Consider the following 27,981-nt stretch of genomic DNA (forward strand, 5'->3'; position numbering starts at 1 on the left):
GTTTAAACGCTGCTTGATCTGTGCAGATTTCTCTCCTGATTCAGACCAGAACACTTTTTCACGGGAGGAAGTGTTATTATGGATTATAGACTCTATGTGTTTGAGTTAAAATCATCTTAATGCTGGATGTGTTTCAGGTTTTGTCTTCTCCAGATGTTCACTGATGGACTGGAGTGCTGTGGATTATTGGGATGTTTTTATCAGACTCTCATTCTGACGGCACCCATTCACTGCAGAGCATCCACTGATGAGACACTGATGCAGTGCTACATTTCTACAAACCTGATGAAGACACAAACTCATCTTGATCTGGGATGGACTGAGGATAAGCACATTTTCAGCACATTTTTAAAACTATGGCTTTAATATGATTTGAGAGAACCCAATCAGTGTGGCAGTGACAGATCAGAGTAGTTCATGCTGCTCACCGGTGGCTTTAGGCAGCAGCTCGTGCGTGTGTCTGTGGAAGCGCTCCTCTGTAGCGTCCTCCTCTGGCAGGTACAGGTACTGCTGAGCGGCGACCAGCTGCTGCTGATGGACCCAGGTCTGCGTGGAGTATCCGGCGTGCTGGAACACGTGTCTGGGAGAGCCGACGGGCAGCGAGGCGCTCCTCTGAGTGAAGCCAGCTCTGCGCTCGAACTCGTCCACGGCAGCTGCGTGAATCTGAGGATCGTCTGCGCGGCTGGGGCTCCCGAAGCCGTCCGACAGCAGCGAGTTCTGGCTGCTCTTGTGACAGGACGAGGAGAGCGTGCCCAGACTGTCCACGCTGTGCAGGTCGTGCCGTGAGGCCAGCACTTCATCATCCAGGATGTCGGTCTCGCGCTCTTTTGGCCTCAAGCGTCCGTTCAGATGGACCGGAGCAGGGCTCACAGGCGGCTCCGTCGCAGCGCAGCCTCGGCTCGTCTCGTCCAGGCCGAAGCCGCTGAGCAGCCGCTTGAGCTCCACGCGCTCCTGCTGGCTGGGCTGCAGGGTTTTGTGCCAGCAGTCAGTGCGCAGCGAGGCACTGGACAGGCCTGAGTCGGTGCTGGCCGACAGCGTGTGGTCAGGGCTGGAGGAGGTGCTCTGCTGGGCTCTGGAGAGTGTGGCGCTCCTCTTCACCGAGCATCTGTCCAGCAGGAGAGCAGGAGGAGTGAGAGGAGGCGCTGGAGAGAGGAGAGATCAACGTGACACACTGCGATGAAGCAGCTCCAATCCACCAGATCAACAGTACATTCAATCTGCATGACATCCAGTGCTGAGTTAAAGTGTAACTACATTTGGTCATGTAATCTTCCAGGCTACACCACGCAGCGCAAATGCATTTGCTAATTAAACGACGTGGTGCTGGACTGAAACTAGCAAACACACCAGGTGTATTACAGGGCCCCTAATTTTTATATTTTCTGTTGTCACATTAATTTTAGTTGAATTTATGGTAATTGTATTACTTTATTTTATTAGTTCATTCATTAGACTTTATTGTCCACCTTAGTGGAAATTTGTCATCGACTTCTCCGAACAGAAATACATCAATGATACCACATTTAAACTTACATTAAAATACACACAGTTAAGTAATACTACCACTGGAAAGCAGCGCAGCTGATTAAAATAATATAGGTTTCGATCTACAATAAACACAATTTTAAAACAATTTCAGTTTAGATTAAGTTCCTGTATGGCATGGGGAATAAAAGATCTCTTATAGATGTTCCGGCTCACCCTGAATCTACGGCCAGAGGGAAGCAATTCAAACTCTGAGTTTAGTTTAGTGGGTGTAGTGTGTCTGTTGATATCTGTCGGGCCTTCCTGAGTACCGCCTTGTCAAATACATCCCCAAGCTGCCTTTGTGACTTGTCAATCACCTTCCCTGCCGTATTAACAATTTTAGAAAGCTTGTTTTTATCTTTCACATTCAGGTTACCATACCAAGCTGTTATATTAAACTGTAAAAGTTTATTAGTTATTGTGCTTTTTAAAATAAGCCTATATTTTTACATTTTAGTTACTTTTGTACTTAATTTTAGCTAACTATAATAACCCTGCAATAACTGTCAGCTAAGAGTGTAGTATTTACAGCAACATCTAACAGTTTCATCGTATAAGATAGTCTGTGTTTATTCAGCTTCAGCGATGACAAGACCTTTGAGCTTTCTCCAGTGATGCACATCTGTCTTACAGGACTAGTGATGCTAGTTATCCATGTCTAGTGATTTCAGTGACGTTCACAGTCTAAAAGACAGAGTTTCTCACGGTCACACACATTGACAGAGCAGCACACGCTCCTCGTTCATCCAGGCTCAGCTCCTATAGAGCACTACAGTCAGTTTCAGAAGTAAAAACATTCAGTTTCTCCATAGGGAGACTGATTTAAATATAATTTACAAACCTTTAAAGACACACCTGATTTAGTACACATTGAATCATTTCATTTATTATTTTGTATTGTTATGTATTCTTATAATAACTGTTTATTTCACAGTGGAATTAACTTTGAACAACTACATTAGACATGATGCTGTCCTACTTGTGGCCGTTTGGTTCAGTTCATATATATAGATTTTTAAAAACCCTATGTTAAAAATGTATAGAAAAAATATTTCCAGAACCAGCACTGCTGGAAAAGTTGATGTTGAGTGTCTACTAGCTGCAAACAGCAGGAAGATGATGAAAACTGATCCAGTCTACAGATATTCACCACATCACACTTTATCCATCAAACCTCTCATATCTCCTGACTGGACAGACACAGTGATCAGTGTGTGTTTCTGCTCCAGTAATGATGTTCATCTCTGCTGGTTTTCCTCCTGAGCTGATGAAGCTGAGTTAGTTCACTGAGACCCAGGGGTGGGGCTCTTCTTCCATATATGGTGTTTGGAATGTAAACACAGAGGGCGGAGCATGAGAGGAGAGGGGCGGAGCTGAGGACCAGTCATCTGATACTGCGGCCCTCCTCCAAAGGGAAGATGAGGAGCAGCCAAAATACAAAATACAGTCAGACTGAGACGCACAGTTCACACAGAGACTCCAGGAGCTCATTTGCTTTCTCTACCACTATTGCTATGCCTTCATTATTAGATTATATATAAAGTGCATCATAGAATGCAGGTTGATTATAATACCTAGGAGGGAAGCACACTCTCTTACATTCAGTTTAATGTTGGAGTGTTTTTCAGTGGACAATTCTTACGTTATTACATTAGTTTCTCTCGTAGTTCCTCTATACACTGTAATAACAGTGCTTTAAAACAGTTAAATGAACATCACTAATGATATACACTCACCGGCCACCTGTTCAGTTGCTTGGCAACAAAAATGGCTAATCAGCCAATCACATGGCAGCAACTCAATGCATTTACGCATCTAGATGTGGTGAAGACGACTGGCTGATGTTCAAAGCATCAGACTGGAGAAGAAAGGGGATTTAAATGACTTTGAACGTGGAACGGTTGTCGGTGCTCGATGGGCTGGTCTGAGTATCTAAAAAACGGCTGATCTACTGGGATTCACACACAACCATCTCTAGGGTTTACAGAGAATGGTCCAGAAAACAGAGGCTACAATTTCCACCGGCTCAGATTGTCTAGCTGAAGGCTGCTGGTGGTGTAATGGTTTGGGGATATTTTATTGGCACACTTTGGGCACTTTAGAACCAATTGATCATCATTTAAATGCCACAGCCGACCTGAGTATTGTTTCTGACCATGTCCATCCCTTTCACATGTCACAAAGCTCAAATCATCTCAGATTGGTTTCTTGAACATGACATTGAGTTCACTTTACTCAAACGGCCTCCACAGTCACCAGATCTCAATCCAACAGAGCAGCTTTGGGATGTGCAGGAAAGGGAGATTCACATCAAAATCAAATCTGCAGTGATGTTAACATTTTAGGATGGACCAAAATCTCTGAGCAATGTTTCCAACACCTTTTTGAATCTTATCCATGAAAAATTAAGGCAGTTCTGAAGGCAAAAGGGGGTCAAACCTGGTACTAGCCAGGTTTCCCTAATAAAGTGGCCAGTGAGTGTATATGGTTTTAAAGCCCATGTTGCAGGTTAACCACCACTGTCAATTAATGGGTACATAAATCACTCAAGATATGTATATCATTTTTAAAATGTCTCAAAAATGGTCTTAAAGACCAGTTTTTTATAAGTTTTTGTTATTAAAGTTTTTTTTACGCAATTCGTTGATGACGTCATGTTGCAGAGAAGTGGAGGAAAGGTAGCCTCAGTCTATCAGAACTATTAGAGACTGACTGAGATGATGAAGAGGTGGCAAGAGCCAACATGTGTGATGACCCGCAGCCGTGTAATTTCAAACCTGCCAGACCAGAGAGGACAAATGAGGAAATGCTAAGAACTGATGTCCGTCAAAGCTAATTAAATGCATGGTCTGAGGAGAATGAGTGGAGAGTTGGTGAAGTGTTCTGGTGAGTTGCTGTCATTTAGCATCGCAGCAATGAGCACTGGAGCTAGTCTACGAGCAGCATAAAATACAATGGATAACAGTTTAAATGTTTATTACCAACAAGCAAATTGCACAAATTCTTTGAAAAAGTAACCCTGCAACATGGCCTTTAAGATGTAAAATATCACAGCTATCCTGCTGTCCTGTAATTACAGAAACACTCACTTTATTTTTACAGTGAATTTATGGCAACAACATTTTTTTTTACCATAACTGTAATATTGTATTATTATTTTTTTTACAGTGTGATAAGTGTCTTAATTGTTATTTTACTGAAGAAAGTTATCCTTTACAGTACAGTGAATTACTGAAAAGGATCAGTTGAAAACAGATCATGAATTGGACTTCACATGAAGGGTCTGTAAAACACAGCTAGAAGAGCTCTTCAATCTGAAGATACAAGTAACTAAACACATCATCCAACCTTTCAATTAACAGATGCTCACATCCTACTATCACTCTCTCTCAGCAGAAACACACAGAAACAGATGTGCTGCAGGGACGGCCGGTTCAGATCTAACCTTCATTAACAGAAAACCTTAAACATGACGGCTGAAGCAAGACCAGCAACTGAGGGTTTAAAAGCAGGAATGTGAGGCTTTTGATTACATTAAAGCACTTCTGTTAAAGCTGTAGCGATTCTTTAGATGGGGACTCTTGTCTGAGATTAACTGGATTAACTTCTAGTTATTTATCAGTGGTGTAGAACCTGTTTAGATTCTCCTCTGGTCTTCTCGTTTGCTCATCATGGTCATGGCAGCTGTAAGATTATAACTTCACACTGATAAAGTTGTGTAGCTATGCACTGTGTATTTTAACATTTGTGTTAACCACGGTTTCTGCTTGTTCATAAAAAAATCTACATTACTCTTTGTGGTCTTGATCACAAAGGACCTATGGAACCTTTCCATTCCACAAAAGTTACTTCATAGTCGAAGAAAAAAAGTTTCTACAGATGATTAAACTGCTCCTTCACACTAAGAAAAAAAAGAAGAAAAGTTATTTTGAAGAAATGTTCACTGAAAGGTTGTTTGAGGACGGAATCACCAAAAAAACACACAAACAAAAAACAAACAAACAAACAAACAAACAAAAACCTTATGGAAGCCATGAGGATACAGCTGATCGAGGCGAAATCATATTAAAACCAGTATATTGCTAAACCAAATCATCTCAGCATGTTCAGTCAGGCGTAGTATGCTGTGCTTTTAGACGTGCCTTGAAAGAGGCGTATGGTGTTTGTCTTATGATTTGTCATCAAAAGCAGCCAGAATTAGCCAGCATGAACAAAACATTATAATTACAATTCCATTCGTCTTCCTGCCAAAGCCTCAGCATCACAACTGTGTGAGTCAACTAGATCAGCTAAACTAACACCACACTGACAAACCCACACGAAGAACACTGCTGATCCTCCAGGCACCCGATCAATAAACAGAAGTGCTTCATCTGATACGGTGCTCAAACTGGCTGTACTCCAATAGCAGCACAAATTATGAAGTCATCTGTATGGTTGCTTCAAAATGAGGTTCAGTTGTTGTGACTGGTTGCCAGGGCAGTGCAGTGTGGTTGCTAAGAAGTTCTAGCTAGTTTCTGGGTATTTTCTTCTTTTCTTTTGTGAAACAGGAACCTGATCTTCTGGTGTGTAGATGTGCTTCTGGTTCTGGTCTCAACACACGTGGGACAAACAACATGCAGGAGTTTCACTCTAGATCTAGTGGTTTGATCAAATCACTTGTACCAGCTATGAGCAATAATAGTGATGCTAGCCTGAGGAACCAGCGCTAAAATCAAACTAATCCTTCATGGTATCATGGTAAGCTGTGGACTGCCTACAGACAGTGATGGTTCAGAGATGTTGAATTTCTGTGAGCTTTGAGTCACTTCAGCGTTTGCATGTGAATACAAGGCCTGAAGTCTGCCGCAGGAATGCTCTTCAGAATGAGATGTCTGTTTGTGCTTGATCAAGCCCTCTTCATTAAAGGTGCTGGAACTTGTTTCCATGAATACATTTTATGCAAAACAGATGTGGGGGACCTGTGATTTTGGCCAGACTATTCCTGTGTTTGTGAGATCGAGAAGGGTGTGAATTCTGCAGTGCATATGAAGTCCTGCCATGAGGCTCACCGCAGTCAGAAAAAGATGCCTGGACTCACAGGGTGGTTTTAGTGTGTGTGTGTGTGTGTGTGTGTAAAACAGCAAAGCCACAGTACAGAAAAAGACATACTGAAAGTTGCCCAACTATGCAAAACAAACATTTTACAAAAAGATTAGACAGCACATGCACTATGGGATATATCAGAAAACTGAAGGAAGTTTACCTATGCTTCCTCTGCCAGTGTATTGATGAAATTAATAGTTGGATGTGCCAGTACTTTCTTCAGTTAGGAAAAAACTGAAGTTATTGCAGTTGGCAACAAAGATGAAGTGTTCAAGGTGAATGCATACCTTGACTCTGGGGGTCAAACAACTAAAAATCAAGTCAGGAATCTTGGTGTGATTCTGGAGACAGACCTTAGTTTCAGTAGTCATGTCAAAGCAGTAACTAAATCAGCATACTATAATTTAAAAAACATTGCAAGAATTAGATGTTTTGTTTCCAGCCAAGACTTGGAGAAACTAGTACATGCCTTTATCACCAGCAGGGTGGACTATTGTAATGGGCTCCTCACTGGCCTTCCCAAAAAGACCATTAGACAGCTGCAGCTCATCCAGAACACTGCTGCCAGGATTCTGACTAGAACCAGAAAATCATATCACACCAGTCCTCAGGTCCTTACACTGGCTTCCAGTTACATTTAGGATTGATTTTAAAGTACTTTTACTCGTATATAAGTCACTAAATAACCTAGGACAGAAATATATTTCAGATATGTTCACTGAATATAAACCTAACAGAGCACTCAGATCATTAGGATCGAGTCAGTTAGAAATACCAAGGGTTCACACAAAACAAGGGGAGTCCTCCTTTAGTTTTTATGCTGCCGCAGCTGGAATCAGCTTCCAGAAGAGATCAGATGTGCTAAAACACTAGTCACATTTAAATCTAGACTCAAAACTCATCTGTTTAGCTGTGCATTTATTGAATGAACACTGTGCGATATCCGAACTCATTGCACTATATTTCCACTGTTTTTTATTTATTTATTTTTATATATATATTTTTTTTATGTAAAATCATTTATTAACTGTTTTTAAATGTATTGATCATTTTAAAAGTTTTAAAATGGCTTGTTTTATTGATGTTATTATTTTTCTCCATGATTAATTTACATTCTTTTAAGTAAAATACAGTGCAATCAGTTCGGACATCGCACAGTGTCCACTGTAACAGACTGAGTCTGGGACAAAGCCACTGTAACAGACTGAGTTTGGGACAAAGCCACTGTAACAGACTGAGTTTGGGACAAAGCCACTGTAACAGACTGAGTCTGGGACAAAGCCACTGTAACAGACTGAGTTTGGGACAAAGCCACTGTAACAGACTGAGTTTGGGACAAAGCCACTGTAACAGACTGAGTTTGGGACAAAGCCACTGTAACAGACTGAGTTTGGGACAAAGCCACTGTAACAGACTGAGTCTGGGACAAAGCCACTGTAACAGACTGAGTTTGGGCCAAGTAACAGACTGAGTCTGGGACAAAGCCACTGTAACAGACTGAGTCTGGGACAAAGCCACTGTAACAGACTGAGTTTGGGCCAAGGCCACTGTAACAGACTGAGTCTGGGACAAAGCCACTGTAACAGACTGAGTCTGGGACAAAGCCACTGTAACAGACTGAGTCTGGGACAAAGCCACTGTAACAGACTGAGTTTGGGACAAAGTCACTGTAACAGACTGAGTTTGGGCCAAAGCCACTGTAACAGACTGAGTTTGGGCCAAGGCCACTGTAACAGGCTGAGTTTGGGCCAAGGTCACTGTAACAGACTGAGTCTGGGCCAAGGCCACTGTAACAGACTGAGTTTGGGCCAAGGCCACTGTAACAGACTGAGTCTGGGACAAAGCCACTGTAACAGACTGAGTTTGGGCCAAGGCCACTGTAACAGACTGAGTCTGGGACAAAGCCACTGTAACAGACTGAGTTTGGGCCAAAGCCACTGTAACAGGCTGAGTTTGGGCCAAGGTCACTGTAACAGACTGAGTCTGGGCCAAGGCCACTGTAACAGACTGAGTTTGGGCCAAGGCCACTGTAACAGACTGAGTTTGGGCCAAAGCCACTGTAACAGACTGAGTCTGGGACAAAGCCACTGTAACAGACTGAGTTTGGGCCAAAGTCACTGTAACAGACTGAGTTTGGGCCAAAGCCACTGTAACAGACTGAGTTTGGGCCAAAGCCACTGTAACAGACTGAGTCTGGGACAAAGCCACTGTAACAGACTGAGTCTGGGACAAAGCCACTGTAACAGACTGAGTCTGGGACAAAGCCACTGTAACAGACTGAGTTTGGGCCAAAGCCACTGTAACAGGCTGAGTTTGGGCCAAGGTCACTGTAACAGACTGAGTCTGGGCCAAGGCCACTGTAACAGACTGAGTTTGGGCCAAGGCCACTGTAACAGACTGAGTTTGGGCCAAAGCCACTGTAACAGACTGAGTCTGGGACAAAGCCACTGTAACAGACTGAGTTTGGGACAAAGTCACTGTAACAGACTGAGTTTGGGCCAAAGCCACTGTAACAGACTGAGTTTGGGCCAAGGTCACTGTAACAGACTGAGTCTGGGGCAAAGCCACTGTAACAGGCTGAGTTTGGGCCAAAGCCACTGTAACAGACTGAGTCTGGGACAAAGCCACTGTAACAGACTGAGTTTGGGCCAAGTAACAGACTGAGTTTGGGCCAAGGCCACTGTAACAGACTGAGTTTGGGACAAAGCCACTGTAACAGACTGAGTTTGGGCCAAAGCCACTGTAACAGACTGAGTTTGGGACAAAGCCACTGTAACAGACTGAGTTTGGGACAAAGTCACTGTAACAGACTGAGTTTGGGCCAAGTAACAGACTGAGTTTGGGCCAAGGCCACTGTAACAGACTGAGTTTGGGCCAAAGCCACTGTAACAGACTGAGTTTGGGACAAAGCCACTGTAACAGACTGAGTTTGGGCCAAAGCCACTGTAACAGACTGAGTTTGGGACAAAGCCACTGTAACAGACTGAGTTTGGGCCAAAGCCACTGTAACAGACTGAGTTTGGGACAAGGCCACTGTAACAGACTGAGTTTGGGACAAAGCCACTGTAACAGACTGAGTTTGGGCCAACGCCACTGTAACAGACTGAGTTTGGGCCAAAGCCACTGTAACAGACTGAGTTTGGGCCAAAGCCACTGTAACAGACTGAGTTTGGGCCAAAGCCACTGTAACAGGCTGAGTTTGGGCCAAAGCCACTGTAACAGGCTGAGTTTGGGCCAAAGCCACTGTAACAGACTGAGTTTTGACCCCCCCCCCCCCATTTCCTGACAGTGCTTTGGTCCAAATGCCTGCTTTGCTATTTTACGTCACCTACACACACGCAAGTCCTGTGAGAGAGATGCAGAGAGAATAGTTATGGAACTCCAGTAAGGCTGTCGGCAATTTTATTCACTTAAACATCGAATAAAGTGATTATTTTATCTTTAATACATGATGGCAATGTATTTTCAATGAGTCCACTATGTTAGTAATAATAATGATACCTGCTTGACTGAAAGGGTTGCCAAGTGTTTCACAATAAACGATGCCCAATTGCTACTCAAAACTAGCCCAAACTAACCGCGTTTCGAGTGGGGTTCGCTGAGTTTCTGGAACTAAAATACACATTATTGGGGCTACTTCAACCCACAGCGTAGACATGAAAAACAGTCTGCGGCAAGAGTGAAAAAGAAGCCAAATTCCACGTGAAAACCACAGACTTGGCAAAACTGTGATGGATAGTAATGTCAACAACGGACACGAGTGCTGTCACGGCGTGACCACAACAGCTTGACGTGGTCTAATTTGGCATGGTCTTACTGCTGCACTAATAGTAGTACAGCTTTCCTCTGTTTATACATATCCTATCCTTACAAGTAATTTTAGCATGATTATTTGTGTCCCCTTGAAAAATTGCTCTTGAGAAATTTCGTGTTTATTGTCCCCCAAAATGTTAGACGAAATGTACACCCCTGTGTGAGATATGCTCAGATCTTCTGGTTCTAGTCAGAATCCTGGCAGCAGTGTTCTGGATGAGCTGCAGCTGTCTAATGGTCTTTTTGGGAAGGCCAGTGAGGAGCCCACTACAATAGTCCACCCTGCTGGTGATAAAGGCATGTACTAGTTTCTCCAAGTCTTGACTGGAAACAAAACATCTAATTCTTGCAATGTCTTTTAAATTATAGTATGCTGATTTAGTTACTGCTTTGACATGACTACTGAAACTAAGGTCTGTCTCCAGAATCACACCAAGATTCCTGACTTGATTTTTAGTTGTTTGACCCCCAGAGTCAAGGTATGCATTCACCTTGAACACTTCATCTTTGTTTACAAATGCAATGACTTCAGTTTTTTCCTTGTTTAACTGAAGAAAGTTCTGGCACATCCAACTATTAATTTCATCAATGCAGGCAGAGGGGGGGTCAATGGGGCTGTAGTCATTTGGAGATAAGGCTAGGTAAATCTGGGTATCATCAGCATAGCTGTGATAGGCAATTTGGTTCTTTCTCATTATTTGACTTAGTGGAAGCATATACAGGCTAAACAAGAGCGGTGCAAGAATTGACCCTTGTGGGACTCCGCATGTCATGGACGTCCACTTAGACTTATGCTCTCCTAGACTCACATAATAGCCTCTCCCTTCTAAGTATGACCTGAACCATTAGAGTACCATCCCAGAAAGCCTGACCCAGTTTTCCAGTCTCTCTAGTAGTATGTTATGATCAACAGTGTCAAACGCAGCACTGAAAGCTAGTTACACCAGCACCTGGTATTTTGCCAGAATAAGAATTTAAGCAAATATAATTTAATATCTTAATGAACGCTGTCTTTGTGCTGTGATGCGGTCAGAAACCAAATTGAAAATTTTGTATCCACGTATCCACTTGAGTTTAAGTATTTTATTTGTTGGGTTTCAACGCCAAAATGTTCAACCCTAACGACAGAATGTTTAAGTTTCTTCTCAACAGGTAAGCTAAACTCAAGTTACTATAATGCACTATTGCTCATATGATATTGCTTTTATATTAGAGATCAAAGGACAAGTATGTTTGATATATATTTAAACAACCCTACTTTTGAATGAATCAGTTGAGTAAATTATTCAGTGACTCACTCACAGTCATTTGTCACCACATACTGGTGTAATACTGTAACCTGCAGAGAAATCACTGTAAACTCCTGTCAGATGGTTATATCAGCCGTCTTAGATACTGAGCCAGAACTTACAGTTGTGTGTATACAAAATAGGATACATACAATACAATAGCCCAAGTACAACTCTGGTGTACACACTACACCATAAAACAATTAATATATATTTTTTCTTTTGTTTGTCTTTAGTATTTTGATAACAGTGCAATATACAATACAACATCAGAATATGTAACTGATAAACAAACATCAAACTTTAGCGTATCTTTGAGGTGATTTGAGCGTGTCTGTGTAACAGAGCTGCTTCAGCATCATATAATCTCTAGCACATGTCCTTCCTTTCATTAATAAGCATTCATATATCTTCCTACCTTCTGCGCTGCAGATGTTCTGGTAGGAGTTCCATTTAGAGAGTGAATCTGTGCTCATGTAATCGACTGTTACATCTGGACCGTTCTGCCAGCGCTCTGAACCTGAGTGAACAACAGAAGGATGGATAACAGCTAAGGACTTGACGTGGAGAAACTTCAGCATGACCTGACAACTGTTCAGAAACACCCACCTGAAATTCTTTCTGGACCATCAGAGAACACTAGTTCCACTTTCCCATAATCTGGAAATCTGGCATCTGAAATAGAAACATCAGCATATCAACACATCAGATGCTGTTTGGAGGAAATGTACAAAGAAAATTCATTCACTTTCTACATTTTAATTCCAAGTAAACTCGTCGTGTCTGTAGTGGTCAGATGACCCTTGGCTGACCTTTGTTAGCGTGCTCCATGTCGTCTTTCTGAAACACGAGGCTGTAGGCCTGAACAGCACCCGTGTGAAACTGAACTCTGAATATATCGTCTCGCTCAGATAGGCTGCTTTTATGGAAGCATTTCACCTGCAGACAGAAGACAAAATACTGATACGCAACGGTGATAAAAGCAGAGTTTTCTTGACTGAGATGAAAGCATGTATGAACGGGATGCAGATGTGCTGCTCTGATCACCAAATCAATAGAAATCCAGCTAATGTCTTTCATTTTTCATTAAATATTTGTACTTGTTTATAAAATAACGAGCCTCCTGTTTTATCAAGCATCTATAAACACAAAGCACTCATATCTGTTTGATCCATCTGTCTGTTTGTTCATACTCTGGATTTATAATCTATATTCTAATGGGTTATTGTTCAGTATGCTAGCATGTTGAAAAAGTGCATTCATTTTTTCTGTAGATGCAGTTGCTCATGTGTTACTGACAAACACTATTCTAAATGTTGGTTTGGAGTTCATTGACAGTTTGTTGGTACCATAATATCTCCCTTCAGTAGCTGTGCTGGTTCGAGAGCGATACAGATCCTGTCTCTGTGAGCAGCTCCGACGTGACTGCAAAACATTCATTTGTATTTAAGTACTAAAATAACTAAAACTAATAAAAAGGTATATATAGGCATAAATGAAAAACGAACTAAATAAAGTGAACTCACTAGACTCCTGAGACATAGACCACCTGCATCCCCTGATACACCTTCACATACGGCTGACACACTGCAAACAAGAGCGGGTTAGTTTTAAAACAGCTCCAGTCCAGGCTGTTGAAGCACTGGATTTCAAGTGTTGAGCTGATTTAAGGGTTTTAATGAAGAAAGATCTAGCAGCAGTCACATTAGATTAATCCTCAGGTTCAATTGGTCTTTCCAGCACTTCCTTCTGTTGTGAATGATCTGTAACTCAACACATGATGCACATGTTTCAACATACAGTCCAGAATCACTGACCTCCTGCAGGGTCAAAGTGAGGGATGCCATGAATGATGATGAAGTGGAGGAAGAGAGGAGATGTGTTCATCTTGATGGAGCCGCTCAGGAGACTGTTGAGGATCCACACGTACCTGAACAAACAGCAGAGCTTCATCTGACATGGAATAATCATGTGTGCTCTTTTATGAAGTACTTTGTCCTGAAACTGTCCTACTGCATGTCTTTTGTCTCTGATTGATAGTTTAGAGTGTTTTATGCAGTCAAAGCTCTTTTAGTGTAATTGCTTCAGCTGGAGCTTCTGGATTCTGGAGCTGCAATGTTAAAGGTCAGAATAAGGTCAGTAATATCTCCAGATGAACTCTTCCTGGACTGAAGCAGCTCAGCTTTACTGGATTCTCCATCAATCATGTTTTAGAGTCTCACATCTGATCCTCAGGATCTTTTGAGGAGCTTTACTTTTAATGTTCCTCAGCGGAGGAATGATCTTCACAAGCCTCCAGAACATCTCACATCTTCTGAGGAGCGTTTGTTTCTTCAGCTCTCCATCACTGTCTTATATGTGCGGATCATTTACATCTCATCTCATCTCACTGACACACATTACTGGAGATTACTGGAGCCACGACTGATATTTATATAACTTTATGTCAGTATCTACTGCACTGTTATAAAGATCTCATTCATTTACATTACAAGAATTTAATCATATAAATATCAGGATCTGCAGCAAATTAGGTATATTTACTCAGTTTAAGCCAGTATAAGTGTAAAGACACAGAAATAGTGATGATGTAAGAAGACCCAGTGAAGACAGACTGTGGTCAGATCATCATCAGAAGAGTGTGTAGAGCTGCAGGATGTGTGTGAGATGTGGTTTGAAGTGATTCACCTTTTCTGAGACGGCGTCATCAACGCAGAAACCTTGTCATCATAAAACTTCCTCATGGCGAAGCGATCTAAAGCCTGATCCGCACTGTCAGGAAGATACGAACACATCGCTCACATCAGCAGATCACGAAATATCACACAAACTTGAACACACTTTTGCTGGGGTTGAAACACTAAAACACTCTCAAAACAATTATATGCAGCTGAACACAGACACAAGTTACCTTCATTACCTTCTATAAAAAAGGGGAAATTAACGAATAATATTGTGCTGTCGTGAGTGTGAAACATTTACTGCTGTGAATCTGAAGACTACTGAGTGTCATTCTAGGGATGTAAAGATATTTTTACAGAGAAAACTGTCCAGTGCTGCCAAAGTGTAAATGTTGGTTGATATCCTTTATTAAAGTTAAAGGGGGGGTGAAATGCTATTTCATGCATACTGAGTTTTTTACACTGTTAAAGAGTTGGATTCCCATGCTAAACATGGACAAAGTTTCAAAAATTAAGTTGTACGTTTGAAGGAGTATTTCTGTTCCAAAAATACTCCTTCCGGTTTGTCACAAGTTTCAGAAAGTTTTTTTCGAGTATGGCTCTGTGTGACGTTAGATGGAGCGGAATTTCCTTATATGTGTCCTGAGGCACTTCTGCTGGAAGAGCGCGCTCCCGTATAGCAGAGCACTGAGAGCACAACAGACTTCACTGATCAGAGCGAGAGCGTCGCCAAATGTCACAAAAGAAGTGTGTTTTTGGTTGCCAGGGCAAGACAACCCTGCACAGATTACCAAAAGAGAAACAGCATTAAGGGACCAGTGGATGGAGTTTATTTTTACAGAGGATCAACGGAGTTGTGTAAGTGTTTGTGTTTGTTCCCTGCATTTCGAAGATGCTTGTTTTACAAACAAGGCCCAGTTTGACGCCGGATTTGCACATCGCTTATTTCTTAAGGATAATGCAATCCCAACGAAAAAGAGTCACGATCGTGTGTTGGAACCGCAGGCGGTGAGTAAAACTGCTTCAAATATCTCTGCCTCCTTGTTAGTGCGTCCCCTCCCATGCCAGAGACCCGGGTTCGAGCCCCGCTCAGAGCGAGTCGTTGCTGCTGCTGCTCTCGTTCAGTTTCAGCCTCGGGATCTGATTCTGGATCATAAATAAACGGCTGAATCTGACTGTTAGCCATGGTTTGTTTTGTCCTCACGGTAATGTCACAGCTTCCAAACGCTCTCAACGCAAAAGCCTACTGGCGCTCGTGATTCTTTAGCTCCGCCCACACGTCACGCCTCCAGCCGCTCGTGTTTTTCCGGGAAAAATCGGTACAGACTATCTTTCTCTTATGAATATAATAAAACTAAAGACTTTTTGGAGTTATGAAGGATGCAGTACTACTCTATAGGTACTCAAGATTAACAGGATATTGAGTGAAAACGAGCATTTCACCCCCCCCCCCCTTTAAGCAGTGTTTATTTGAAGTGTTTTGGTAGTTTAAGTACATTTTGAATGTGAACTGAACTGCTGTGTCAAACTGAGAGATGCTAAGGAGAAATGTGTGAAGACTTTAGAAAAATTCACCAAAGTATAGAGAAATGGGCCCTAGTACTAAAAAAGCATAATTTAAATCATAAATATCATTAAATATTACAGAATCAAACTAAATATATTATTTTACACCAGATAACAATGATAAGTTAAAAGAGCTCTTTAAGGTGTGATTCTCTACACCTGAGGATCCTCTGACAGGAGAACTGAAAATCAGCATGATGTTAGAGAAGAGAGAAGATCCCACAGATACAGATGAATCACACATCTCTAAACGATCGAATCCTCTGGGGACGGAGTGTGGACGGCTGGTAATGACTGATCTGAGCATGTAGATACCTGGCAGAGACGTCTGTGAAATGAACAAAGGAGGAGATGACCACTCCGATCCTGCCCTTCCCGCCCTGGTGAATCAGAGAGAGATCATGCATTACTGACACACACACACACACACACACACACACACACACATGCTCAGGTCACGTCTCACCCTGCAGTGAATGACCACCACGTGCAGCGGGTCAGCGTTCAGCCAGTTCTCTATGGCCTTACAGATGGTGCAGATCTTATCCAGAGGAGGAGCGTGGAAGTCCGGCCATCCCGAGTCCAGAGTCTGAGGACACCAACACATCAACACAGTTCAAACAAACACCGACAGCATATTCCAGACTTGTTCTGTAGCTGCACTGATAAAGCAGATCCTCCACAACACCTTAGGGTTCGTCTTTGTGAGCTCCTGCTTTCTCTCTGATAGGTTGATCACCTGGAAATCAAATGATGATGAGTGTAAAAGCATCAGCTTTTTAAACCCATGATGTGATAACAGAAACACATCCGAGAGCGTGTCTCCTGTGTGATCCTCACCAGATAGTTGTCTGTGTGTTTGGACTTGAGCATGCGTGTGACGTCTCTCAGGTTGCGCAGGTACGTCTCCTCGAAGCAGTCTTGAGGGAAGGACACGGCGATGATGCGCTCCGTCACATAGGTGAGGTCCAGTTCATATCCCTCCTCCATCTGCACACAGCAGATTCACTCTCTAATCACCCCTGAACTTCAGAAGAGCAGCACACCAAAGCTCAAGAGAACAAGTATCTGACAGTAGACAGATTAGACCAAAGAAAGGTCATATATTTCTGTCCTCACTTCTGAAATGATGGCTACGCTCCTGTGTCCCACTTCAGTCACACACAGGAGCAGAGCTCTTTTGTTTCTAACAGAGATCTCTGCTCCTCTTTTGAGCCTAATATTAATCTCATAATGATCCATACTCTGTGAAGTCAAGCAGCAGAAGTTAAGGCACAGTGTGCAAATATTTCTGGAATATTTCTTTTCAGAACTAAACATGCAGGACTAGTTTTAAAGTGTCACTGTTTATAAAACTGTTCATCCTTAGCTGGGGGGCTTAAAACCCGTGGCATGAGTGAAGAGTACAGGCTCTTCTCCAGACTACAGCTCTGCTTCTGATAAAGATTCAGACGCAAAAGAAGCCGACCGTTTCTGTCAGTGGTGAGATTGAACTGATAATGTTTGTGATAATGTAATAAATGGAGACTAGGCTATGTTTAAATGTTTTGTCACTTGCTATATTTAGCTATATAAGTCTACAATCCTGATTCCAGAAAAATTAGGACACTAACTTTCAAATTTCAATATTTTATTCAGAATACAACACAGATGACATATCAAATGTTTAAACTGAGAAAATGTATCATTTTAAGGAACAAATCATTGATTTTAAATTTCATGGCATCAGCACATCTCAAATAAGTTGGGACAAGGCCATGTTTCCCACTGTGTGTCATAACCTCTTCTTTTTATAACAGTCTGCAACCGTCTGGGGACTGAGGAGACAAGCGTCTCAAGTTTAGGAATAGGAATGTTGTCCCATTCTTGTCTAAGACAGGCTTCTAGTTGCTCAACTGTCTTAGGTCTTCTGTGTCACATCTTCCTCTTTATGATGCACCAAATGTTTCCTATGGGTGAAAGATCTGGACTGCAGGCTGGTCATTTCAGACCCAGATCCTTCTTCTACACAGCCATGATGTTGTAATTGATGCAGTGTGTGGTCTGGCATTGTCATGTTGGAAAATGCAAGGTCTTCCCTGAAAGAGACGACGTCTGGATGGGATCATATGTTGTTCTAGAACTTGGATATATCTTTCAGCATTGATGGAGCTCATCTTTCCAGATGTGTAAGCTGCCCATGCCACACACACTCATGCAACCCCATACCATCAGAGATGCTTCTGAACTGAGCAACGATAACAACTTGGGTTGTCCTTGTCCTCTTTAGTCCAGATGACATGGCATCACAGTTTTACAAAAAGAACTTCAAATGTTGATTCGTCTGACCACAGAACAGTTTTCCACTTTGCTACAGTCCATTTTAAATGAGTCTTGTCCCAGAGAAAACACCTGCGCTTCTGGATCATGTTTAGATATGGCTTCTTTCTTGACCTATAGAGTTTTAGCTGGCAACGGTGAATGGCACGGTGGATTGTGTTCACCGACAGTGTTTTTTTTTGAGCCCATGTTGTGATTTCCATTACAGTATCATTCCTGTATATGATGCAGTCCAGATTCTCTGAATCTTTGGATGATATTATGCACTGTAGATGATGATAACCTCAAACTCTTTGCAGTTTTTCTCTGAGAAACTCTTTTCTGATATTGCTCCACTATTGTTCGCCGCAGCATTGGGGGAATTGGTGATCCTCTGCCCATCTTGACTTCTGAGAGACACTGTCACTCTGAGAGGATCTTTTTATACCCAATCATGTTCACAATTGACCTAATAAATTGCAAATTGGTCCTCCAGCTGTTCCTTATATGTACATTTAACTTTTCCGGCCTCTCATTGCTTCCTGTCCCAAATTTTTTTTGGAATGTGTAGCTCTCATGAAATCCAAAATGAGCCAATATATGTCATGACATTTCAAAATGTCTCATTTTCTACATTTGATAGTTTATCTATATTCTATTGTGAATAAAATATAATTTTATGAGATTTGTAAATTATTCCATTCCTTTTTTACTTAAAATTTTTACAGTGTCCCAACTTTTTTGGAATCGGGTTTGTAGAAGTGTATGCATTAAATAATACGTTGCTTATATTTATTGCGTTTAGAGTGAATATATTGTGTTACTGTACTGTGTAAAAAAGGAAATCACGAAGCTGAAGAAGCATTTTCAGTAACGTTTGGATTTTAAATCAAAATAACAGATAAATTCTAAATAACATCTGAAAGACATCTTCTAAACATCTATTTGACATCTGATGGGAAACGTCTTATAGACGTCTTGTGGAGGTAAAGGCAGAAGTCTAACAGTCATCTCTGTGATGTACGTGTGCTGTAAGGGTATTCTTCTAAAGTCTATTATTTCCGTAATAAGCAGGCTACTCTTTTTAAAATGTACTTTAAGTTTATAATAATCACCTGAAAAGTAGCCTTCTGTGGTTGTATCACACTGCAGTATGGTACTGTAACATATTCACAATTATTCCTGTGTTCATGCAGCACAATGGATCTACAAGAGCAAAAAACAGCGTTCAGCTGCAGGACAGAGTCATTCACAAGCTGTGCTCCATCACTGACAGAAGTTAGGAGACGTATCATTGTGTTTTCTATAAGGACTGTTGGGTAAAAAACATATTGTTTATAAAGTTTCTCATTTGTTCACTATAAGGAAACCACAGTGAACCGTCTGAATGAATCAGAACGAACAACTTCACACCTTTAGATAGAAACGCACCGATTCAAAAGAACTGATTCATTTGGTGAATCTTTAAACCCTTTATAATGATATCATTCAGATCAGCTGCTATTAACAAATAAAACCCTTTATAAACTGTCCTTCTCTTAAACATGTGTGAGTTATAGTCTTGTTCGGTCCATCTGTTCTCTCTGTTATTATTATTATCAGCGAGCTCTCTGCACTTCCTGTGGATCTGGAGCGCTTCATCCGCTGAGCTTTATCTGTTGACCATCTCAGATTCTTCTGCTTAACACAACACTGACCACACGGCCATCAGGACGGCTCTGTGAAAGGATATGTGAGTATAATACATGCCTCCAATCACTTTCACAATCACTGTGGAGCATCTAGACACTGGTGTGAGAGGAGAAAACATGGAAATGCTGAATAACTTCACAGTTCATCTGAAGAGATGGTCTGAGGTGATGATCATCTGAGGTGTCTGTCTAGATTTACCCCAAAACTTTGTGTGTGTGTTAATGTGTGTGTGAGTGTGGCTGATGTTGGGGTCAAAAGGTCATCAAAATGTAACAACACAAGACCATCAGCTAAAACAAAAGGAGCACTTTGCTTTTGCAACATATTATTAAATGAGAACTAAGACTGACAATGATTTATATTAATTTACATTAGATAATTTAAGGAATAGCAATGACTCATCAATGTACTGTATGTCAGAACATTTAAAACATCAGTGGGCCAATGGCAGCATGTGTTTGTGCGCTCCGCACACACTTTATCTGGTGTTTTTCTGTGGAAACAGAAAGTCCAGATTCAGAGTATCTCTCACATCACAAACTATACCAATCTGTCATACGATCACTAGACGTCACACTAAAACAAAACCTCCCGATGAGACTGACAGAAGTCTTCAGCGCTGATCTGGAGCTCAAGGGTCTGTGAGAAAGAGCCGGAGTTACTGAAGCACACCTGAAAACCTGATCTGATCTGATCTGAAAGCCCAGGATCATGCGTCTGTCTGATAGCTTCATGGAACACACTACACACGAGCCACTGAGGAGGACCTGATTGAGACATCAGCAGCTGAATGTGCTCATGGAGGCCATGACTGCTGCTGAAGGACAATGTTCTTCCTACGAGCTGCATTCATTCTTCTTCACTGAATGTGTTGTGTCAGGTCAACAGGAGTGGTTTCTCCAGACGTGTCTCTGCAGGCCCGCTGTGGGCCACACATGCCTGGGATCAAGGTGTGTCGTCCTCAGGAAGAGACTGAGCTCCCGCAGGCATCAGAAGTGTGCTGAGGTCCGGGCCTGTAAAGACAAGCTCCACCAGCAGCTGGATCAGGTTTCTGTAGCCTTCAGCTACACCAAACACACACGAGCAGGAACAAACACACACAACATGTTCAGAGCAAGCCCCTGGACTCCAGCGAGCACGTGTCCGAACACCACACAAACCCTCTCATACGGAGCAGTGAGATGACTATTAGCTTAAAGGAGGAAGAAAAGAGGACAGTGTGAAGCGTATGAGACGAGATGTACATTCATGAGAAACACAACACTCACTGTCACACGAGAGAAGAGAAGCAGATGGCCAGATCTCCAGAGACCCACCTGAACACACACACGACAGCGAAACAATGCCACACACACACTTTCAGTCACAACCGCTTCACAGTCGGGGCTTGGGCTGTGTTTTCAATGTTTCTGAAAGAGTCTCTTCTGCCTGATCAAAATACAGTAACAGCAGTGAAATATTATTAGAGTTTAAATCACTGTTTTCTGTGTGAATCTGTGTTAAAGTGTATCATTCCTCCAGTCTTCAGTGTCACATGATCTTCAGAAATCAGAATAATATGATGATTTACTGCTCAAGAAACATCTCTGATTATTATCAATGTTGAACACAGTCCGATATTTTTGTGGAAACATTTTATTTTTTTAGGATTCACAACAGAACAGAAAATTCAAAAGAACAGCATTTATTTGAAAAATAAATCTTTTTTGACATTATAAACGCCTTTACTGTCAATACAAATCAATTTAATGCATCCTTGATGAATGAAAGTATTAATTTTGATTTTGTTTTTATCTCACTGACCACAAATCTTTCAGCAGTAGTGTAGTACTGTTTCCACACTAAACATGTCCAGCTCATCTCTCAGTGTTTGTGAGATACTTCTCACAGTAATGACTGAAGACATCAGGCTCTGTCTGGACAGCTCGAGATGTTCTCCTAACTCTAAGTCTCTTCTCCTAACCGTACAGTCTAACACTCTGCTGAGAGCTGACATGCAGTTGCTAAGCTATTTGTGGTCAGTAGAATGTCTAAAGTGGACTGTGGAAACGATCTGGCGTTCGTGTTGTATATCCAGCATCAGGATCCGGTCAGGAATAGCAGCGCTGAGGTCCAGACCACGAGCGGAAACCATCCCCAGGTTCCTGTTGGTTTCTGGAGCTGTTTTTAATGACTGCTTCTGATTCACGTGGTCAAGAGCTCTTTAACCCCTCGAACTCACTCACACATCCGCTACACTTCATCTGTCTGTCTTTTGTGTGAAGCCTTCCCTCTCTTTCTTTCTCTTTCCCGCTGTAATGGATTACATATGTTCCTCGTTAAAGCGGTGGGTGACTGTGATTTATTAGTGTGACACAAAGACTCGATCAAATGAGAAATAGCCGTCTGATAGCAGAGATAATCAATAGATCGTCAATGAAAGTGTCTCTGATGATAGTGAAGATGAAAGAGGACAGGCAGGAGTGTGTGTGTGTGTGTGTGTGTGTGTGTGTGATGGGTGGAGACACACCAAACATTCCTGGAGTAAATCTCCACGCAGCACTTGTCATTAAATGCCCAACCCTGAGGACAGCAGACGACTCTCTCTTCAGCCACACATCAGCAAGGGCTCGATTATTCCCTGGGATTCAGCGAGAGACGCTTGCTGATGTGTCAGATGTTCCTCAGAGGAAGAACCTGGCCCCCAACAGCGTTTCCAAAGATCTCAAACCTGCAACCACAAGTCACTGCAATCTTTCTCTAACTCTCAACTCTTTCTGGATGACACTACAAACACTGTGTCTTGGGATTTTTAGGGGAAAACCCTTTGATACTCAAAGAGATGTAACTGAGAAGCTCATCAAGCTTTAAAAAAAGAGAAAGCTATGAGCCGCCTGCGGCAGAAAAGTGAAAACTGCTTCTACAGAATGAAAAGCAATACGCAGCTCTTTCACACACAGTGCTGTCTGATTCAATCAGTGCAAACACACACACACACACACACACACACACACACAGATCACAGCCACTAAATACAGCTGTCATCAAATCAATAAAAGCCCTGACTGCAGTGAGACTGATTCATGGAGAACAGAGCGAGAGCGGAGCTTACCTTGTCTGGTGAAGAGTTAGCAGACGAGAGGGAAACTCACTTCAGCTCGTCATAGTTTATCTGTAAATCTGCTGCAGACTCCAGGAAAGAAGCCGTCTGTGTCGAGGATTCAGACTTTAGTCCAGGATCACTGCTGCTCACAGCTCATTGCTTTCTCATTACTCATTTCAGACTCTTCTAAACCCAACTTCTGAGTTAGTGAAAAGAAGGACAACGCTGGATCCTCCCCCTGCTCTGCTCTCCCCCTCCTCCTCCATTCTCTGGCTGTTCCCACACACACACACACACACACACACACACACACACACACAGGATGGGGGAAGGGACAGCAACAATAGCAGCACATGCCTTCACACACACACACACACACACACACACACACCCCGACGGAGCTGATGAACTGAATGGGATGTTCAAGACAAACACACACGCACTAAACCATCATTACGCTGAGATCAGAACACATTCAGTTAGGAACATTGTCATAAACACTGTCATCACTTCAGAAACACATTAAAAGTCAGAAAAAAATACAAGAAAACTAAAAGTGCTAATAAAATATTAAATATAGATATTAAAATATATATATATTTTAAATAAAATGTTAGAAGTTTAGTTCAGCTAAAAAGAAACATAATGTGCTAACATAATTATGTATATATTACATATTTACTGATTTTAATTAAAAGCAAACAAAACCTATCAAATATTAAATATATAAAAATATGAAAAATGTGAATATTTTATTTAAAAATAAAATAAAAATACTAATAGTCCTAATAAAGGTTTTCCATGTCACTATGCTCAGATTCAGATCTTGTTGTTCATTCTTAATATCTAAACATTCTTACCAAGACAAATTTACTTGAGATGCAAAATTACTTAAAATATTACACCTTATTTTCTAAAACAATATGAAAATTAACAGATGTTTAGTTTAAAACAAGAAAAACAAACAAAACTTGTTTCCCCTATAGATTTAGTTAACTTTTCTGACCACATTAACAGATATTTTTACTTGTTTTTATTAGTAAATGTATCTTCTTTGTTTCAGTTTTTTTAAGAATTGGATGTTTGTACTAGAAAACAAGACAAAAACACTCAGTGAGAGACTAACTCTTGTCAGTGTAGATGTCTGTCATGAGGAGGTCAGCTGTTGGCAGGTTTGCATCTGAGCAGCACAATCTGTCTCTGATTCACTAGTGTTCACATCTTATTCATGTCGTCTGTGTAACCGAACCCTGTTAGTCACATGACCTCTGGCCAGACTCTTGAAGACGGCCGTTCATTGGTCTTCTGAAGGTGCAGGAATGCTGCATTACATAACATGGCTTTGTGTGTGGTGATCTCTGATAGCTGGTTAATGACTGACTGTGGTTCCTGACAGCAGAGAGCAGCACACGAGTGGAGAACATCACTGACGAGTGTGTGTGTGTGTGTGTGTGTGTGTGTGTGTGTGTGTGTGTGTGATCTGCTGAGCTGCGATGGATGCTTCATGTACGTCTTCTGCTAGAATGTCCTGTTCCTGCTCTGTGAATGTGTAATTACTCCTGATGAAGGCTGGTTGTGAATGCCCGGTCCTTCTTCTGCGCCACCTACAGTGATCTGACGGTACTGCAGCGAGCAGATGTAGCTGGCCTGAGATTAACGCATGCTTTGTGCAAGCTGAGACAAGATTTAAATCACACTTCATAGATCCACAATGGTATAAACTCACAATAGCAGCACAAAAGCACTTCCAGTGGCACATTATTATTTATTGGTTTATGAAACAGTAGTATGAATGCAAGGGATGTGCTGTGTCACCTTCTGAACATCTACTGGATATTTCATATGAATCACTCAGCTTGTTTAAACACTGTGTTGTGGTTCAGTCTCATGACTGTACTTTGACCCACCAAAAACAAGTTCATCCACCTCTCTTATCTCTCACTGATTCCTCTGGCATGCTTCTCCGCTGTGATGAGTCCGGCTTATGCATGGCTTAGTCTTTAACTTACGACAGCTGAACACAATCAGCTCTACATCAAAGCATTCTGGGACAGTACGTCAGGGCAAAACTGTTAAAGGACAACATTGAACATGCATATACTTATCCTCAGCTCATCCCACTCCAGTCCATCAGTGAACATCTGGAAAAAGTGCATCTGCTGTTGTCTCTCACAGATTAGTTTAGATCTGTTTAAACGCTGCTTGATCTGTGCAGATTTCTCTCCTGATTCAGACCAGAACACTGTTTCACTGGAGGAAGTGTTATTATGGATTATAGACTCTATGTGTTTGAGTTAAAATCATCTTAATGCTGGATGTGTTTCATCTTTTGTCTTCTCCAGATGTTCACTGATGGACTGGAGTGCTGTGGATTATTGTGATGTTTTTATCAGACTCTCATTCTGACGGCACCCATTCACTGCTGAGCATCCATTGATGAGACACTGATGCAGTGCTGCATTTCTCCAAACCTGATGAAGACACAAACTCATCCTGATCTCAGATGACATGAGGGTGTTTTCAGCAATTTTACATTTTTGGGTACATATTACTACTTTAAGATATGCAACAGTAGCTAAGATTCAAAATTGTCCATTTTAGTTTTCTACTTATTTTTATCTCAGAGTGTATGATGTGAAGAAAAATTGAGAAGCAAACTAAATCAGAAGATCATCAGTCGTCCCATTGGAGCATTTCACCGGCACCGAGCACTCTTTCATGAAACTCTCCTGTTTATTTCCATCCGCAAATTCATAAAGAGCCTGAAACTTCAAGCTGGTGCATTTAGTGACTTTGCATTGGATGGATGCTGTGCCTTTGACATATGTGAGCGAGCAACGAATCGCACCATCATCATCATCATCATCATCAACCGGGATCTCCGTGACGTGTGGAGCAGAGGACACTTGAAGCTCAGAGCTGGAGTTTTTCCCGCAGACGAGCTGCTCTTTGTCCACAGACACCAGGCGTTGTCCTCGAATAACCTCAGGAGCTTCACAGTGAACCCTGGTCAGATCCTCCACGTTCCTTTCGTTGTACTTCAGCCAGTTAAAGAAGTACTGTAAGCCACAGTCACAGCGCCAGGGGTTTCCGTGAAGCCGGACCACGGACTGGAAGTCCAGGTCATCAAAGAAGCCGTGTGGGATGCTCTGCAGGCTGTTCATGGACAGGTACAGCTGCTCTATATCGTGCTGATTCTTCAGCAGGTTCACTTCCAGCGAGCTCAGTTTGTTTTTCTGTAGATGGATGGCTTTTAGACTAAACAGCCCGCTGAAGACAGATCCAGGCAATGCTGTAATCCGGTTCTCAGACAGATCCAGTTTTTTCAGTGAGATGAGGTTCTGAAAGAGATCCGAAGGGACTCCGGACAGCTGATTCTGAGACAAGTCCAGATATGTAATGTGATGCAGTTTGTGAAAGATATTGTGGGGCAGTTGCGCCAGTGCGTTCTTCTTGAGGATCAGCTTCCGCAAACCAGATGGGAATGTTTCAGCGCTCAGGTTGTGTATGAGATTGCTTCGGAGGTTCAGTTCCTCCAGGTGATCCAGGCGGCTGAAGATCTCTTCTGGAAGCTGTGAGATGGTGTTGGCCTGCAACGAGAGCGCTCTCAGGAGAGAGTTGTTCTGGAAAATATCCGCTGAGACGGAGCTGATGTGGTTGAAGGACAAATCCAGTTCCTGCAGTTTGTGGAGACGATGGAAGAGAAGTCCGGGCAAATAAAACAAGCCGTTCCCCCTCAGCTGCAGCGTTTCCAGATTGTGCAAAGAGTCGAAAGTGCCAGCATCCAGAGAGCTGATCTTATTATTGTTGAGTAACAGTCTCGTAAGGTTGGCCAGCGAGCTGAAGGTCTGCACCTCAGAAGTAAACCAGTATTGGTTTCCACTGATTTCCAGCTCCTGCAGCTCAAGCAGACGGTGGAAGGCGTCGTGAGAGACCTTTCTCACAAGGCTGTTGAGAACGACCAGCTTAGTAAGTGTGAGGTTCTCTCTAAAGGAACTGCCGTCCAAAAGTGTGATGCCCGACGCCACTACGATCAGTTCTCTCACCTGCGCTGAGATGTTCACAGGCAAAGCTTTCATGGACTCGTCTGAGCAGACGACCTTCACAGCTGAGAAGCACTGGCACAGATCAGGACAGCAATCACAGCAGTGAAGCTGAATCAGCACCAGAACAACCACTGCCCACTGTTTGCTCATGTCTTCTGGGAAAAGAAAAGCCACAGTTCAGTGTTACTCACTGCGTCTCTTTGGGGTACATTCATGATGAAAAATATTTGTGCACTTTTAATGTTAAGAACAGTTCAAAGATCTTGTTTGTACATTATAACATTTCAATGAGTAGAGAAAAACAACTCTGATGTCATCAAATGCACATTAGGTTTTGATGATTGAAAGACACTGCTAGATGCTAAAAGCAAATGAAAGATTTCGCTAACACTTGGTAATACACTGATGTCGGCAGACACACACTTCTATCTAAAGACACCTACAGCATGTGCGTTCTCTCAGAAATCAATCCTACGACTTTGATTATTAGCACCAATGATTACACGCTTAACCAGCTGAACTGTTGTTAATTTCTACCTAAACTAATAATTTTTTAACATATAATTCAATATTCACATATAAATGCAATGAACTAACAACAGTATGTGTGTGAATTGACTTTAACCTATCGTAATACAAGCTGTAAAATAATGTTGTTCATTGCACATGATACCTAACTAATGCTAAGGAATTAAACCTGACTGACTTAATTACTTACCACCCAGCAAATATGCAATGTGAAATGTAAAAGAGTGGTTACCTTCCGCTCTATTGTGCAGCTCGAGTAAACATGAGCAGATTCCACTTCGACGCCGTGGCTTCAGAGAAACTCTGAGTAAACTGACGGTCATTGGTCAGGTCTCTCTGTGACATCAGTCAGGGTTTGGTGATCAGACGCCTCA

The 27,981-nt window shown here is 42.0% G+C and overlaps 2 protein-coding genes across 6 annotated transcripts in view; both read right to left on the bottom strand.

Moving 5' to 3' along the window:
- The window catches only part of LOC128022022 (tensin-3), a 38,308-nt gene extending 14,871 nt beyond the window's left edge, over positions 1-23,437 (bottom strand). The window contains exons 1-14 of one of the 3 annotated variants that reach the window (XM_052609232.1): positions 23,043-23,327; positions 19,375-19,465; positions 16,802-16,951; positions 16,650-16,700; positions 16,428-16,550; positions 16,277-16,341; positions 14,403-14,486; positions 13,532-13,644; positions 13,241-13,301; positions 13,064-13,139; positions 12,527-12,653; positions 12,324-12,389; positions 12,133-12,234; positions 429-1,142 (exon numbers count right to left, since the gene is read on the bottom strand). In XM_052609232.1, the coding sequence (XP_052465192.1) occupies positions 429-1,142; positions 12,133-12,234; positions 12,324-12,389; positions 12,527-12,653; positions 13,064-13,139; positions 13,241-13,301; positions 13,532-13,644; positions 14,403-14,486; positions 16,277-16,341; positions 16,428-16,550; positions 16,650-16,700; positions 16,802-16,951 (1,732 nt within the window). In that variant the 5' untranslated portion in view covers positions 19,375-19,465; positions 23,043-23,327. Of the gene's footprint in view, positions 1-428; positions 1,143-12,132; positions 12,235-12,323; positions 12,390-12,526; positions 12,654-13,063; positions 13,140-13,240; positions 13,302-13,531; positions 13,645-14,402; positions 14,487-16,276; positions 16,342-16,427; positions 16,551-16,649; positions 16,701-16,801; positions 16,952-19,374; positions 19,466-23,042 lie in introns of all 3 variants that reach the window. The other 2 variants (XM_052609223.1, XM_052609238.1) reach the window with 2 other exon arrangements.
- On the bottom strand, positions 1-27,981 carry zgc:153913 (carboxypeptidase N subunit 2). 3 transcript variants are annotated; one of them, XR_008185848.1, is made up of 3 exons: positions 27,798-27,945; positions 25,505-27,234; positions 1-282 (listed from the first exon to the last, which is right to left on the bottom strand). XR_008185848.1 is itself a non-coding variant. In XM_052609317.1 (2 exons), exons 1-2 carry the CDS (start codon positions 27,928-27,930, stop codon positions 25,691-25,693), a joined length of 1,632 nt encoding a protein of 543 aa, XP_052465277.1. In that variant the 5' UTR covers positions 27,931-27,981; the 3' UTR covers positions 24,779-25,690. The 3 variants fall into 3 exon arrangements, 2 of the variants coding, with proteins under 2 accessions (XP_052465277.1, XP_052465270.1); XM_052609317.1 differs by lacking the exon at positions 1-282 and having other exon boundaries at positions 24,779-27,231; positions 27,840-27,981; XM_052609310.1 differs by lacking the exon at positions 1-282 and having other exon boundaries at positions 24,779-27,234; positions 27,840-27,945.

Source organism: Carassius gibelio, chromosome A2 (assembly GCF_023724105.1).
Source record: "Carassius gibelio isolate Cgi1373 ecotype wild population from Czech Republic chromosome A2, carGib1.2-hapl.c, whole genome shotgun sequence".
NCBI lineage: Eukaryota > Metazoa > Chordata > Actinopteri > Cypriniformes > Cyprinidae > Carassius > Carassius gibelio.

Coding starts and splice junctions, on each gene's coding strand:
- zgc:153913 (XM_052609310.1), bottom strand. CDS start 27,930: ATGACCGTCAGTTTACTCAGAGTTTCTCTGAAGCCACGGCGTCGAAGT. Junction 27,235..27,839: donor GCTGCACAATAGAGCGGAAG/GTAACCACTCTT, acceptor TTCTTTTCCCAG/AAGACATGAGCAAACAGTGG.